General features: G+C 48.7%; 1 protein-coding gene across 11 annotated transcripts in view; it reads right to left on the bottom strand.

The window, feature by feature from the left end:
* The window catches only part of TBC1D9B (TBC1 domain family member 9B), a 44,187-nt gene extending 31,632 nt beyond the window's left edge, over nucleotides 1-12,555 (bottom strand). For all 11 annotated transcript variants that reach the window (XR_003430707.1, XR_003430706.1, XM_027096473.1 and 8 more), the window contains exons 1-4: nucleotides 12,376-12,555; nucleotides 9,250-9,360; nucleotides 4,903-5,021; nucleotides 146-374 (exon numbers count right to left, since the gene is read on the bottom strand). Coding sequence is in view for 9 of the 11 variants with exons in the window: in XM_027096473.1 (XP_026952274.1) it covers nucleotides 146-374; nucleotides 4,903-5,021; nucleotides 9,250-9,360; nucleotides 12,376-12,493 (577 nt within the window). In the remaining 2 variants the exon portion in view is untranslated. The remainder of the gene's footprint in view (nucleotides 1-145; nucleotides 375-4,902; nucleotides 5,022-9,249; nucleotides 9,361-12,375) is intronic.
* Between the last annotated feature and the right edge of the window lie 1,876 nt (nucleotides 12,556-14,431).

Below are 14,431 nucleotides of genomic sequence, written 5' to 3'. Positions count from 1 at the left end.
AACTTCGACAGTCTGGGGAGGCGGTACACTTTATAGAGGCGAGGTCGAGGGTGAGGGCAGAGGAGGATGCCCTGAGGATGACAGGGCCAGCTGGGGGACTGGGGCTAGGGGGGACACAGGGGGCACTCCTGCTGCCTGCACTCACCCTCCTTGCCCAGCAGGAAGGAGTAGAAGCACAGGTGGTTGACGGTCAGGTAGAGCCAGCCCTGCCGGGGCACGCGGCCCTTCCAGTAGCTGCAGGAGTAGTAGTTGACCAGCTTCTCTCCCTCGGGCATCCCAAACTGCTTCCGCATTTTCAGCTCGGCCTCCTTGAATTTCCCAGGGTCCTCATCTCCCTGGGGCTGCAGGTTCTTGTTCTCTTCTGCGATGATGCCCTGTAGGAGGACAAGGGGACTGGTTCCCGCAGGGAACTCAAGTGGTGGGACCCAGGACTCTTGGTCGCTGGCCCAAGGGCCACAAGCAGGTAGGCCTGTCGTCTGCTCTGGCCAGACAGATGCTGGGCAATTTCCCGTAACTCCCTGAGCTATTATCTCTACTGGATCAGAGAAGGGAATTTTTAAATTTACATTTTAGCTATTTTAACGTAAATATCTGAAAAATATAATACATAAACATGGTAAAAAAATGCAAGTAGTAAAAAAGTGTGTTCAGTGAGAAGGGAGTCTCCATCTCCTCTGCTGTTGTAGCCACTTTGTTGGTTTCCTCCCAGACAGGCTGGCACTGATGCACCTTTAAGCAAATACATGCAATCTGCTCTTTCCCCTCTTTCTTTGCCCAAATGGGAACTTGCTGTGGCACTGTTCTGTGACGTGCATTTCTTGTGACAATGTCTTGGAGGATCTTCTGTACTTGATACTCCCCCCCCACATACCAGGGGGCTTCTGCCTCTTGCCCGCGCTCAAGGCCCACAGACCAGCTGCAGGACCCACCCAGCTCAGGACCTACCCAGTTCAGGGTCCAGAGATCAGCCACAGGGCCAACCAACTCAGGGCATATCTATGTTGTATCCCACCAGCATCTTCACTGGGCTCAGGGTGCCCAGAGACATCACCCTGGGCCACAAAGCCAACCCCAAACCTCCTGGGGTAAAACAGGTTCTTAGTGCATTTGGCTCAAAATGTACATGCAGATTTTCCAGGAGGATGATGACTTGATAAGCTAAAGTAATTCAAGGCAACTGCTGTGGGCCAGATTGCTGCTTCTGCTGAGCCTCCTGGCAGCCTCGAATTCCTGTAACCATGAGCAGGGAGAACAGCCAGGAGTTTGGGTGAAGACCCAAAGGTAAGATGCAACTCCATCTCAGTATAGCCAGTACCACTGTAGCTGCAACTCCAACCTCTTCTCTCTCTCAAGCTGCCTCTGGTGCCTCCCCAGAACACTACTGCAGGAACTAGCTCTATGTCTGGGAAAGAGGCTCTGGCAAAGCACCCTTCTTGTTACTAAGGCCCTGCCCTTGTCTTCTGCTTCCCTCAAATGCACCTACTGGGAGGTTGGGAAAGGGGCCCCACCAGTGGAAAGGTGGGCCCCAGACAGCCTGTGGGCCATCACGGCACCCTGTCCCTCAGGCCACCTTCCTGGGTCTCAGTTGGCAGTCCCCTTTCCCCACTCCTTCAGCTGCACCTGGGAGACCCCCAAGCAGGGAGCAGAGGGGCTGACACTCTGCTTTGCATTTTCCTCTGCATTGTCCGCTGGCCTCTACTCAGGAGTAATGGTCCTCGCCAATGGGAATGAACGGCCTGGCCCACAGGACTGGGATTTTGTTTGTTTGCTGATACAAGTGGACTGTAAAAATCACTGGGCAGATTTTAAATTACTGATTCAATTTCTTTAATAGTTTTAAGCATATTCAAGTTTGCTATTTCTTTGTGAGTCTCAGTTTAAGTTCTATTATGTGGTAGACCAAATAATAGCCCCCCCCAAAGATGTTTACATCCCAATCCCCAGAAGGGTTGAGAGACTGACTGGTTGACTAAAGAGGCCATGCTGCTGGCATTCAAGAGAAAGGTAAGGGCCAAGAATCACGGATACGAAGCTCCTGAAAGCTGGAAAAGGCAAGGAAACAGATTCTCCCCTTAGAGCCTCCAGGAGTCAGCCTTGCCAATTCCTTGATTTTAGCCTGTGAGATTCATTTCAGACTTCTGACCTCCAGAACTGTAAGAAAAGGAACTTGTGTTATTTTAAACCACTAAGTTTATGGTAACTTGTTACAGTAGCAACTGGAAACTAAAACATATTATTTTAAGAGTGTCCATCTTGTCTCACTTCTTACTATTTATGGGCTTAAAGCTGTTTATGGCATTCTCTTTCTCTCTCTTTTTTTAAAGATTTTTTTGATGTGGACCATTTTTAAGGTCTTTATTGAATTTGTTACAATATTGCTTCTGTTTTATGTTTTGGTTTTGTGGCCACGAGGCATGTGGGATCTTAGCTCCTGGACCAGGGATCGAACCCACACCCACTGCATTGGAAGGTGAAGTCTTAACCACTGGACCACCAGGGAAGTCCCCCTACTCTCTTTTTTCTTAACCCTGATTTATTTATTTATTTTTTTAATTTTTATTTTAAAATTTTACTTATTTTTGGCTGCATTGGGTCTTCGTTGCTGCACGTGGGCTTTCTCTAGTCGTGGCAAGCGGGGGCTACTCTCTTTGTTGTGGTGTGCAGGCTTCTCATTGCAGTGGCTTCTCTTGTTGCAGAGCATGGGCTCTAGGCGCACGGGCTTCAGTATTGTGGCATGTGGGCTCAGTAGTTGTGGCTCATGTGCTCTAGAGCACAGGCTCAGTAGTTGTGGCACACAGGCTTAGCTGCTCCGCAGCATGTGGGATCATTCCGGACCAGGGCTTGAACCCGTGTCCCCTGCACTGTCAGGTGGATTCTTAACCACTGTGCCACCAGGGAAGCCTCTAACTTTGCATTTTAAATAGATGCTATCATATTTCATTCCCAACATTACTTATTTGAGGTTTCTCTCTTTTGTCCTGGATCACTTTTGCCACAGGTTTGTTTATATTTTACATCTGTTTTTGGACCTGTTGCTCTTCTGTATCATTCCTTTATTTTCTAAGGAATTAACTTCTTCCCTTTGTTACAGGCATACCCTGAAGATATTGCAGGTTTGGTTCTGAACCATAGCAATAAAGCAAATGTCACACTAAAGCAAGTCACACAAATTTTTTGGTTTCCCAGTGCATATAGAACTTAAGTCTACACTATACTGTGGTATATTAAATACGCAATAGCGTTATGTCTAAAAAAATAAGGTAGCTATCTTAATTAAAAAATACTTTATTGCTAAAAAAATGCTAACTATAATCTGAGTCTTCAGCGAATAGTAATTTTTTTGTGATAACTGTATTTCCTTCTTTCTAATTTCCTGGTTTCTCTGGCGTTCTAACTTACTGAATTGGACACCTGGCTCATTAATTACCACACTTTCTTCTTTTCCTCACATTATAAAACAGAAAATGTAAGGCTTTAAATTTCCTCCTGTGTCCTGCTTTTGCTACATCTCACAAATTCTGATAAACAGTAGTATTTCCATAATTTCCCAGTTCTCAGTTTTTTTGTTTTTTTTTTTGTGGCCTCGCATCTTACAGGATCTTAGTTCCCTGACCAGGGATTGAACCTGGGCCCCAGCAGTGAAAGTGCCAAGTCCTAACCACTGGATGGCCTGGGGATTCCCTCAATATTTTCTAATTTCCATTTTTTCCTTTGACTCATCTAGAACTTTATTCTGTTCTGTTGGTTAGTTTGTTTGGGCCTGGCATAAAGGAAACATTCCATAATGTTGCTGTTATTATTATTATTGCCCAGCTGGCTCATTAGGAGAGTGAAGACTTGCCTCTGCTCTCTTTGTCTATTTTCCTGGAACTAGAAAGGCAACACAGGTCCCACCCTGAACCCCAAGGTACACAGAGAACTGCTGAGGAACTCTTGGTGCCATCTGCCCAGGTCTAGGAGGTTCTGGTATAATGAAGTCACAAGGGCTTGCCCAAAGTAAGTTTGCATCATGAAACTTTGACCTGGTAACACCTCTCTGAGGAATCTAATCCAAGGCAATAATCCAACAGAAAGAAAAAGACACACACACACACACACACACACACACACACACAGATAACTCAGATAAATGCTCATTATGTAATTATTCACTAAAGAGGAAACAATCTAAACATCACTGTGATGTTTTCACACATTGCTACAATCTTCATAATTATTTTGCTAGCTGTAAAATATTCTACTAAGAATACCACATATGACTGACCAAGTCCCCTGAATATACAGTGCTCAGCACAGTACTCATAAAGAAAATACTCAGTAAATGCTATGTTAGCAAGTATGAGCCCTCTCAATTTGCAGAGGAAAGAACAGCTGCTTCCCCTCTTACCATGGGACTGGGAGGCATTGTTTCCAGCCTTTTTGCTAACAGTGTTGCAGGGAACATCCTGATACATACGTCATTCTGGACATATGAATACACTGTAGGGTAAATTCCAAGGAATGGACTTGCTGGGTCAAAGTGTCTGTGCATTTTGAAGTAATGTTAGTTTTATAATAGAAATATACCTAAAATTATCCTGTCATTTCCAACTTCTTCCTCTGTTGGCCAAGGAACTGGCTATCAGAGTTGTGTATCTGCATATTTGCTCTGAGGCCCTTTGCAGGGAATGGAAACTCCCAGCTAAGCTTAAACTCCGGTGGCTGGCCAGTAGATGGGGCCTGCATACAATGAGTTCAACTGCCCCTTTCAACACTAAAAGAAGATCAAACCCTTCGTTTCCATCTCTGTTTAATGGGGGAAAGAACTACACGGTGTTCTCTGAAAGTTATAGAAGATGACAAAGGTGAACACTGGTAGCCCAGAGAAGAGAGGGAGAACCAGTAGTGGAAAGTGAATCTTACGTGTATCTTGCCCTTGACGAAGGTGGTGATGTCTTCCTCAGTGTCAAAGATGGACAGTGTCTGGAGTAAGTTATTTTCCAGCCATTCCCAGTGTTTTGTGATCTCTTTGCGGGAAGAACCTAGGAGAGGTTTGGTGGCATAAAGAAAAGGAAAATCATAAAATCACCAGGCCTTAAATATAAACTCAAGAGAGATTAAAATGGCTGACCTAATTTGCTATACCAAAGTGACTACAACCTTTGAGCTGCTTACTCTTTCCTTCTTCATGTGTATGACAAAAGTCATAAATGGTCCTGATAAAAACACAAAATAAAAAAATTCCAATAGAATTACAGAGTCATGAGGAAAATAAAGCCTCAACTTCCCTCTAATGCCCAGAGTAAGAGTGACTGCTAGTTTCCTCTGTGCCCTACCAGAAATAGTCTATACATTTGCAGGTTTGCTTACTTACTTTTCTTCGAGATAAAAGGACTTAATGTGGTCTTCCATGTACAGCTGATTAGCCAGACACAGTCAGACTTGGTATAGGTGACTGTGGCTCTCCTGAGAATGTAGGCATCCACAGATGGCAGCTGGAGCTTCCTGTAGGACTCCAGGCCCCTGGCTGGCTGGTCTCCTGCTGGGCCAGAGGTGCTCATCCCTCTCTCTGAAGCCAGATGCCCCACCCAGGTCTTTGCCTCCTCCTCCTCATCCCAGTTCACATCCCAGCCTGGATCCCGTCTCTTCCAGGAACCCCTGTCTGACCTTTCAGTGTCTGGCTGGCCCCCAGTGTCTGCCCCACCTAGGAGGGGGTCCCTGCCCTCCTCAGGGAGGGGTTCTTGTGGGCACTGTAGGCCCAGTGGAAATGGGAGAACTCAGAGAGGCGGCCCATTGCCACTCCCAAAGAGTGAGGCAGCTGTTTTCTCTGCCTCTATCAGGGAATTGGGAAAAGGGGCCCCAGGAGGAAAATTGAAGGGATGAGGGAAGTCCCTTCCAGGCCTGGCTTCCCCTGCCCCTCTGGCACCCCACTTTTTGGGGTTTTTCATGTGTCTGGCATGGGGTTTTTGCACTTAAGAACTCTTCTCTGAATGAATTAACACAAGAATAAGAAAAGGAGTGAAAGCTCTGCTTCCTTTTCAGCAGCCTAGTGTGGGACAGTCTGTGGACTGTAAGCACCCAGAAGGCCCAGTTGCTTCTGTGACCACGGCAGGCCCACACACTCGGCATGGAGGGAGCGTTAGCAAAGAGGTGAGTCCGACATGACTGTGGACCACAGACGTTTTTTGCTGGGCGCCCGATCCCTGGTCACCCCATCCTTCACTACCTGGCTACAACTTTTCCATCAGCTGAAGACTCAGCTCTGACCCCGCCCTGGCCAGGCTGAGTTGGTCCCTGTCATCTCCTCTGGCCCAGGCATCTGCTCATTGCTCTGTCACATGTCACAGTCCAGCCTGACTTGGTTAGGGTTGATTTGTTTGTTTCTTTACATTTACCCAAGAGGCTCACCACCCTAACAAGCGATTCCACAGAAAGACCCTCTTCCATGGTCTGTGGGAGGATGCCCATGTGAAAAAGATTAAACCCAGAATCATACAACAGTGATAATCATAACAATAGGTAACTATAAATAGAAATTACCTCTGGAAGTTCCTAAATCATCCATAAATTATTTTTTTTTCATTTTTCTTTGTATATCTATTATGGCCTCCTTTCTCTAGTGCACAGAGGCCAAGGTCTAGTTGTTAGGTGAAGTGAGTTCTTTCTTTCTTGCTCTTTTTGCTAAGAACCCACATTTGAATTTGGAAGTTGAGTTTGCATGTGATGCAACCCTCTTACACACATGTTCCCAGCAGGCTAAAACAGAGGAATTTTGTCCACAATGCCTGTGTGGATCTGTCTGCACTTTAATTATAAATATTTACATATATTCACTTAAAATAATTATTAGTTAAAAGCAACTCAATCTTCATTTAGCACTAAGTAAACACTGAAACTATGTCATCTCTATGCTAGGTACTGGGAATAAAAAATATAATAGCTAATTAAATTATTAAGTGCTATTTCTGTTTTCCAAAACTTTTTATGGATTATCTTATTTGATTCTTAGAGCACCTTGGAGACAGGTACAGTTATTTTCATTTTATAGGATGAAGCTGAGGCACAGAGAGGTTGAGTATGTTGCCCAAGGTCACCTAGCTGGGAAGTGCCCACACCATAACGCTAATCCAGGCTGCCCAGCTGCAGAACCTGCCCACACCCTCAAGGAATTGCTGGCCTAGTGGGAGAGCCAGTGAGCCTTCAATGCAAAAGTGCTGGTGGAGACACGGCAAGTCTAGAGGAGGGAGAAGGGTAGGTACATGAGTCCGGGGAATCTGGGAAGGTTTTCCATTGGATGTGACATCTGCGTTGGTACTCAACAGAGCAGGAGGAAGTAAAGTAGACATGGGGCGACGCTGTAGGTACACCAGCCAGGACAGGTACAGTTAAGAACTTCATGCCCTGCAAGTGTCTTGTCTGGCCGAAGGCCAGGTGTGAGCTGGTGGGGGAAGGAAGACAGAAATGGAGGCAGGCAGACCCTGAGAAGTCCTTTAACGGCAGTCTAAGGAGTGGAGATTCAGTGGCAGGTGTCAGTAGGTGTCTGCTTTTGGAGAGCTGAAGAGAGGTGGTGGGTAAAAACAGAGAGGCACGAGCAGATGAGCACAGGGGTCTGACCAGGGCAGGGGCTCCACAGTGCATCTGGGTCCCTCCCCAGCAGCAGGCCCTGATGCCACCAGTGGGGTTCCCACAAGGCCCCACGAAGTAGCCATACTCCTCTCTCCCCACAGAGAGGCTGCTCTCACTACCACTGCCCTTCTCCTGAGAAGGAACACCTTGAGACAAAGATGAACATCTCAAGGGCCCATTTTAGAGTGAAGCGTCTCATCTTAGCCCAGGCACACACCAACTGCCCTGGGCCCTACCACATAGGAAGCCTCTCTCCTGCCAGTGCCCCACTCTGGGCACCCTGGTGCCTTCACCCCTTGACCTCTCCCCCCACCCCCCCAAGCTGGAGTCCAGCTGTGAACACTCCCATCACTTCTCAGGTCTCCAAGGAAAACCACTATCCTGGGGGACAGTGACACTGTGGCTTCTAGCAGAGAGAGATATTCAGCACAGTGGACACGAACAGGTGCTCTGGGACTGATCTGTGGTTCTGTGTGACTTTGGGAGGGTTACTTAACCCCTCTGGGCCCAGTTTCCTCATCTTCAAAATGGGGAAAATCAAAGTTCCACCTTCTGGAGTTGTTGGGAGGTTCACATGTCTGGCATGCAGGAAGTGCTGTCTGAGTGCCAGCTATGACTGCTGTTTTATCCCAGGGACCTCAGCCAGGCTGAAAGGGGACTTCCTCCTGGACTCTTGGGAGGGTGGGTGTGTCCTCTGAGAAGGACAACTACCAGCGATTCTCGTTATTCACAGTGGTTATGTTCTACAAAGTCTTCTGGAACACTGAATTTGCCAGTACTGCTCCCAGGGGAGCTACAGGGCTAAGTTCGTGCGAGCCTCTGGTCACAACATTTTCACCAACCGATCAATACACTACTTTGTCTTATATGTCTTTCTGCTTAAAGACACCTCATTTAATATATATTTTTAATACCCTAGCATTGAACTGACAGCCAGAAGCACTGCAACTCATGCCTGAAGGAAGCTCATCTAACTTGTATTTTCTCCATAAGGCACATCACAGCTTCCCGCGCTTAAAAACACCACACAGCACTTCAGCATTATACCTGGGGCCATTTTAAACAGCAAAGTCACCAACAGATAACACAAAATGTGAGAAGCATGGTGCTTAAACTTCTAAAAGGAGACATGTTTATGGTTTGAGAGCTGAAACAAGAAGGCAGAAGGATGCCTTGTTCCACCTCAGCTGGGAACCTGTGTGTCTGGTGACTCAAATTTTTCATTGCTCTGCAGACACACATTTCCACAGATGTCCACAAATGACCCCAAAAGTACCACAAGTACTGATTTTGGGGTTTATAGATAACTTTTAGTGAGTAGGTGAATTAAAAAAATATGTAGTCCATGAATACTGATAAGCTGTATCCGCCTTGAGAAAAGGTTAGCAGGAGAACATGGACACTGCCCAAAGCCAAGCCCTCAGAGAGGCACGCAGGGCTTCATGGGGCCCATGTCCTCTTGCCCTGCATCTGTGCACAGCTGAGCTGCCTTCCTAAGCTGGATGCTGGCCTGGGCTGTGCTGTCTGAACAAGGGGCAGCATCAGGTTCTCAGTGGGCCATGTCCAATGCAGGAATGCAGCCTGCGTCCCCTCCCTCTCTGGGGCAGGCCCTGCCCAGCACCCCTTGTGATTCAGGGCACCTACCGCACGCCACTGTCCAGTAGACCTGCGAGTCCTGGGTCTGGTGCAGGATGCGGTAAGGGGCCACCCGGGCACTGGAGTCCAGCACCACATCCAGGGTGCCCACGAGAAGACCTGGCAACAGGGCAGAGAGAGGGGAGGGTGAGGGAGGGTTGGGCTGAGAGCTGGGCCTGGCTGGAGGCAGCCATGAGGGTAGCAGTGCCCCCAAAGCCCCAGCCAAGAGGGTGAAACACCTTACATTACCCTGGTCCGTTAAATTACTTCTTTTTCCTCAAAGGCCTTCAGCCAGTGTCTGATCCCTATCAAAAACTCCCCTCCCACTTCTTCCTGGAAGCTTCTGCTTGTCCTCCTGACTCAGAAATACTTGCAGGCAGGGGCAGATTCAGGTTTTATGGGGCCCAAAGCTTAGATGATCTGGGAGGCCCTCTTCAAGAAAAATACAAAATCAGGTTTGAAAACAAGTATTTCTTCAGAATAAGAAAGTACAACAATGACAATTAAAAACAACAATACTACAAATATCACAAAATCCAAAAAAATAATACAGTATGTTTTATTAACTGCCAGACACATCTCTTAAGACATGTTTCTCTGACATGTGCGGCCTTTTTGGCTGTGTACTCTGATGCCTTCTTCATAAGACAACGATTTTGTAACATCATTTTCCACATCAACAACAGGAAGATAATGTAGCTTCAAAAGTCATGAATAAAAAGAACATGCAAATTTTTAGAATTGTCCAATTTAGGAAAACACCGATTCTGTTTTTTTTTTTTTTTTTTCCACCTCTGAACTGAAGCATTTTAGGGCATTTCAAGTTTTCCTTCTCATCACAATGTCATTGACATTTGTCAATGTCACTATTTCCCCAATAAATTAGAGAAAATGTCTACCTTTTACCACTATCCGATTCATTCTTCTTTATTTATTGAATTATCCAGCTACATAAAAGCCTGTCCATTGTTCCTATTTGAAACTTATTTTTTGCTTTTCATGAAGAGCTACTTTTGGTATGATCTGAAAATATTTTGTTACCATTTTCCTGTTGATATCAGAATAATTTCTATTGATTTTATTGCTCGATTTTAACATTTCTGTTTCATATTCCATTTTTAATTTGATTTTTCCCCCTCCAGTCTCTAATAAATAAAATAACCAGTTACAAAAGAAGGTACTCTTCACATACATCCAAGTCAGGAGTCTGTAATCTCTCACCTGTTTTACTGAAATGTTCTAAAATGCCTCTCTAAATTGCAGTTAAAGCGGCATATTCAAGCCTTATCAGTGTTTGGAATAAACTGCTTTTTACTGTTTGTGTTGAGGTTTCTCTTCTGGTCTCAGAAATTTTATTTTAATTCCTATACTGTTGGCATATCCATACTGCAAGACTTGAAAACTTTTTAATGGGCAGGCCATCTCATCACATTCTTCAATGAAGAATCTAGGTTGGTATCTGTTTTTAAAAGACAGCTTGAATAAAACCACATCACTAACTGTTCCTCCCCCAGGGAGACAGTGGTCAGGAAGCCATTACGTCCATGATGGCACAGGGAAGGTCATGCCAGAGGCCATGCCAGGACTCACCAAACCTAGCTGGAGCAGAGAGTTCAAGGTGTGGTTATCAGGGGGGACCTGGGGAGCTCTGCCTTGGGGGACATGGAGAGATGAGTATGGTAGAAAGGGCCTTCTCTGTACAGGAAAGCAGAGCACAGAGGGACCCACCCACCTGCTGAGATGATCTGTGGAGAAACAGAGCACAGAACAAGCCCTGAAATCTGACACAACGGTATGCTGCTGCAACCAAAGATACTGGTCGCCCAAGCATTGCTTTTCTACTTGGGCTTCAAGGTTGACCACTGGTCAGTCTCTCCAGAGGGGCTGCTGTCTAACCTCCACTGAACAGTCTAGTCCAGGAGGCAGGTCCAGCACTGGCTCCTGTGATTCTAGAGGCCTTTGGGAAAGAGCTCAAGGCACCAAAAGGAACAGGTTTCTTGGGAATGGTACAGTCTCTTCCACATCAGGAGGTGTGGCCCAGGAAAGACTGACGGAAGAGGTCTCCTATGGGAAGCTTCTATCTGCATCTGGTAGGACTGCATTAGCTGCTAATGTTTAAAATTAGGACATTTCACAGAAAATCTCTTGATAACTGGAAGACCTGTCAACATTGGGCCTGAGGTCCTAAATGGCAACAATGGGCCACCCGAGGAGCGCAGGCACTGGTCTGGCCCTAAGACTGACCCAGGTCTGCTTGGGAGTGCCTGGGGCAGGTCCTGGAGCATGAGGGACCTTGGACAACCCCTGTAGAGGGAATGCCCAGTAGGCATCCCCTGGATCCCAAATGCCACACACTCCAGGCGGTGCCGGTCTAGTCTAGTCCTGTGTAGTACCCAGACGGGCAAAGAGGCACCTTGGCTGGTTCACCGGAACACATATACTGGTGATTCGGCTAAGCCTCGGTCTGCAGCTCCAACGCACCAAGAAGCAGGAAAGGTGGGTGAGGAGAAGCTGGAGGGATGGGGGCTGAGGCCAGCAGCAGCTGGGAGAACTCTGATCTTGCTGAAAAGGCAATTCTTTGGTGAGTTGGGAATGAAGGAGGCAAAAGAAAACGAATGCTTGTATCACTTGACCCCTCCTTGGAGGCACTTGGAGAAACTGAAGCAGAAGACCAGAAGATTTCGCAGACTTTCAGCTGTGAAATCCCCTTCCAGGAAGCGGCACACGCCTCCGCTAAGCACCGGGAAGCTCACGGGCAGCGAGTCCGGGCAGAGGCCGCCTCCAGCCTTCTCCTGGCTGCCCTGGTTGACCGAAGTCTCCCCATCCGCCTCCTAACGCGAGCACATCTGTCTTCCTCGAGTCCCTGGCCCCGTCCTCACCTCGCACCACCCCACCCCGTCCCTGCCTCCCACGCGCCGTTCGCGTTCCTACCTCCCACCCCCCACTCAGTGCCGGCCTCGCGCCCCCAGGCCCCCGCCGCACGCGCTGACGTGCGCGTCCGCAGTGACGCGCCGAGGCTGGGCCTGTCCTGGGCCGCTAGTCCTGGGCCGCTAGTCCTGGGCCCCGCCGCCCGGCGCCCCCTCCTCGCCCGCCCCGCGGCGACGCCCACAGGCCCGGTCGCCGCGCGCCTCTCACCCGTAAGGCCGCCGCCCTTGCCGTGGCCCCGGCGCCGCTGTAGCACGAAGAAGGGGTTGGCCCGCTCCGTCACCCACAGCGCGTTGGCCACCAGCACCTCCTCCGGGGCCAGCCACATCGCGGCGCCGTTCACACCGGGCCGTGGCCGGCCAGGCGGAAGCGCCGCGGTAGTCGCCGCGCGGAGCCGAGCGGGCGGGGCGGGGCGAGGCGAGCGGGCGGCGCCCCCTTGCGGCCGCCGGGACCAGCGGGCCCTTCGCTCTCCCCACCCGGCCCCGCCCACCCGCCCAGTGCTCGGGCCACAGGCCGGCTTAGCCCGGCCGTGTCCGCTTCACTTTCGCCCTTCTCGCTGCAGGCCCCTGCGCTGCAGCCTCATCTAGGAGGAGCGGCCAGGTGCCGGGGCCACGCGCCTCTGGCCGGAATGGTTGAGTCCATGGTCCACAGATAGCAGGGCTTCTGGCCTTTTGTAAAAACCCATCCAGGGTTTGCGGGGAAAATGTAGAGAAACAGCATTTGGAGATACAGTTTTGGCTGATTGTGCAGGGCAAGCCAGTGCGTGTTAACATTGGAAAGGGTGGCTGGAAAAGGGTTAGTCGATTTTGGTAACTCAATTTTGGCACTTGGGCCTAAGACAAAGAGAACCTCCGGGAGTCCAGGACAGGTTGTCAGGAAGCTCTGAGGCTGGCAGGGTCTTCAGAAACCAGTGCAGTCCCTCACTTTATAGATGGGATCACTGAGGCTGAGTGGTCTTGGGGTCGGGGACAGGGCCTGCCCTGGGGCCAGCAGGGGCTTCTGAACGGGTATGGGGCGGGCAGCAAAGGGAGGCTGGGGATGTGGATCCCTGCTCTCCCAGTGCTGGCCTGTAGGGGTCGACCGCCTCACAGTCCAAACATTGACCCTTTTGAGTGAACGAGAGAGCAGTTAAATGCCGTCTGGGGCAATAGGCATGAATCCAGAATATCCAGGGCTAATTGGGATGCAGGATCTGGCCTGAGGCCGCCAGAATCCGGAAGGAGGCCAGAGGGAAGGGGGCACTTTAGAATCATCCCTGGAGGCTTAAGGTGTTTTTTTTTAAAATAAATTTATTTATTTTTGGCTGGTTGGGTCTTTGTTGCTGCATGGGCTTATCTCTAATTGCGTTGAGTGGGGGCTACTCCGCTGCAGTGCGCGGGCTTCTCATTGTGGTGGCTTCTCTGGTTGCGGAGCACGGGCTCTAGGCGAGCGGGCTTCAGTAGTTGTGGCGAGCGGGCTTCAGTAGTTGTGGCTCGCGGGCTCTAGAGCACAGGCTCAGTAGTTGTGGCACACGGGCTTAGTTGCTCTGCTGCATGTGGATCTTCCTGGACCAGGTCTCAGAACCCGTGTTCCCTGTATTGGCAGGCAGATTCTTAACCACTGCGCCACCAAGGAAACCCTGGCTGTCGTTTTGATTGTTGAACTGTAAGAGTTATTTATATATTCCAGATACTAGACTGTTATTGGATATATGATATTAAGCCTACTTTCATTATTTTAAATCCAATCCCCACTCATTTACCCTACGAGGTAGATATTTTAAGATCCATATTAAAGAGATAAAACTGAAATCCAGACAGGTGAAGTGATTTGCCAATTTCATACTAATAAGTGGCAGAGGTAATATTAATGTCCAGACCTTTAAGGTTCCAACTCTATTCTACATGTATTGGACATTGGCTGTTTTTGCCCCAACATCCTTTTCTTCCTGTGCAGCATCATGATTTTGCTGTGGCAACCACACCTTACAACTCTCAGCTCCTATCTTTCAGGTGAAGCTGAATGCACTCCTGGGCTGCAGAAGTAGAGCCCATGTTGGCCTTAGCTAATGGCACATTCTACCTCTGTGACCATAGTGGTTCGGTGATGTCCATGTGCTTCCAACCAAGCCAATCAGGGTCAAGGAGATGCCATTCTGGTCTCCTGGGGAAGTAAACCAGCTCTTGTGCTGATGGGGCTATGACCTCTCTGAGCCTGAGAATGCAGTTTACTTGGAGGAAGCAAGGCTAGCAAATGTGTCCTGGTGTCAGTGTCTGAGGGCCAAACC

This window comes from Aethalodelphis obliquidens, unplaced genomic scaffold, assembly GCF_003676395.1.
Source record: "Aethalodelphis obliquidens isolate GAN/ISIS:26980383/991018 unplaced genomic scaffold, ASM367639v1 scaffold102, whole genome shotgun sequence".
NCBI classification, from domain to species: Eukaryota; Metazoa; Chordata; class Mammalia; order Artiodactyla; family Delphinidae; genus Aethalodelphis; species Aethalodelphis obliquidens.
This window is presented reverse-complemented; position numbering and strand designations above follow the sequence as displayed.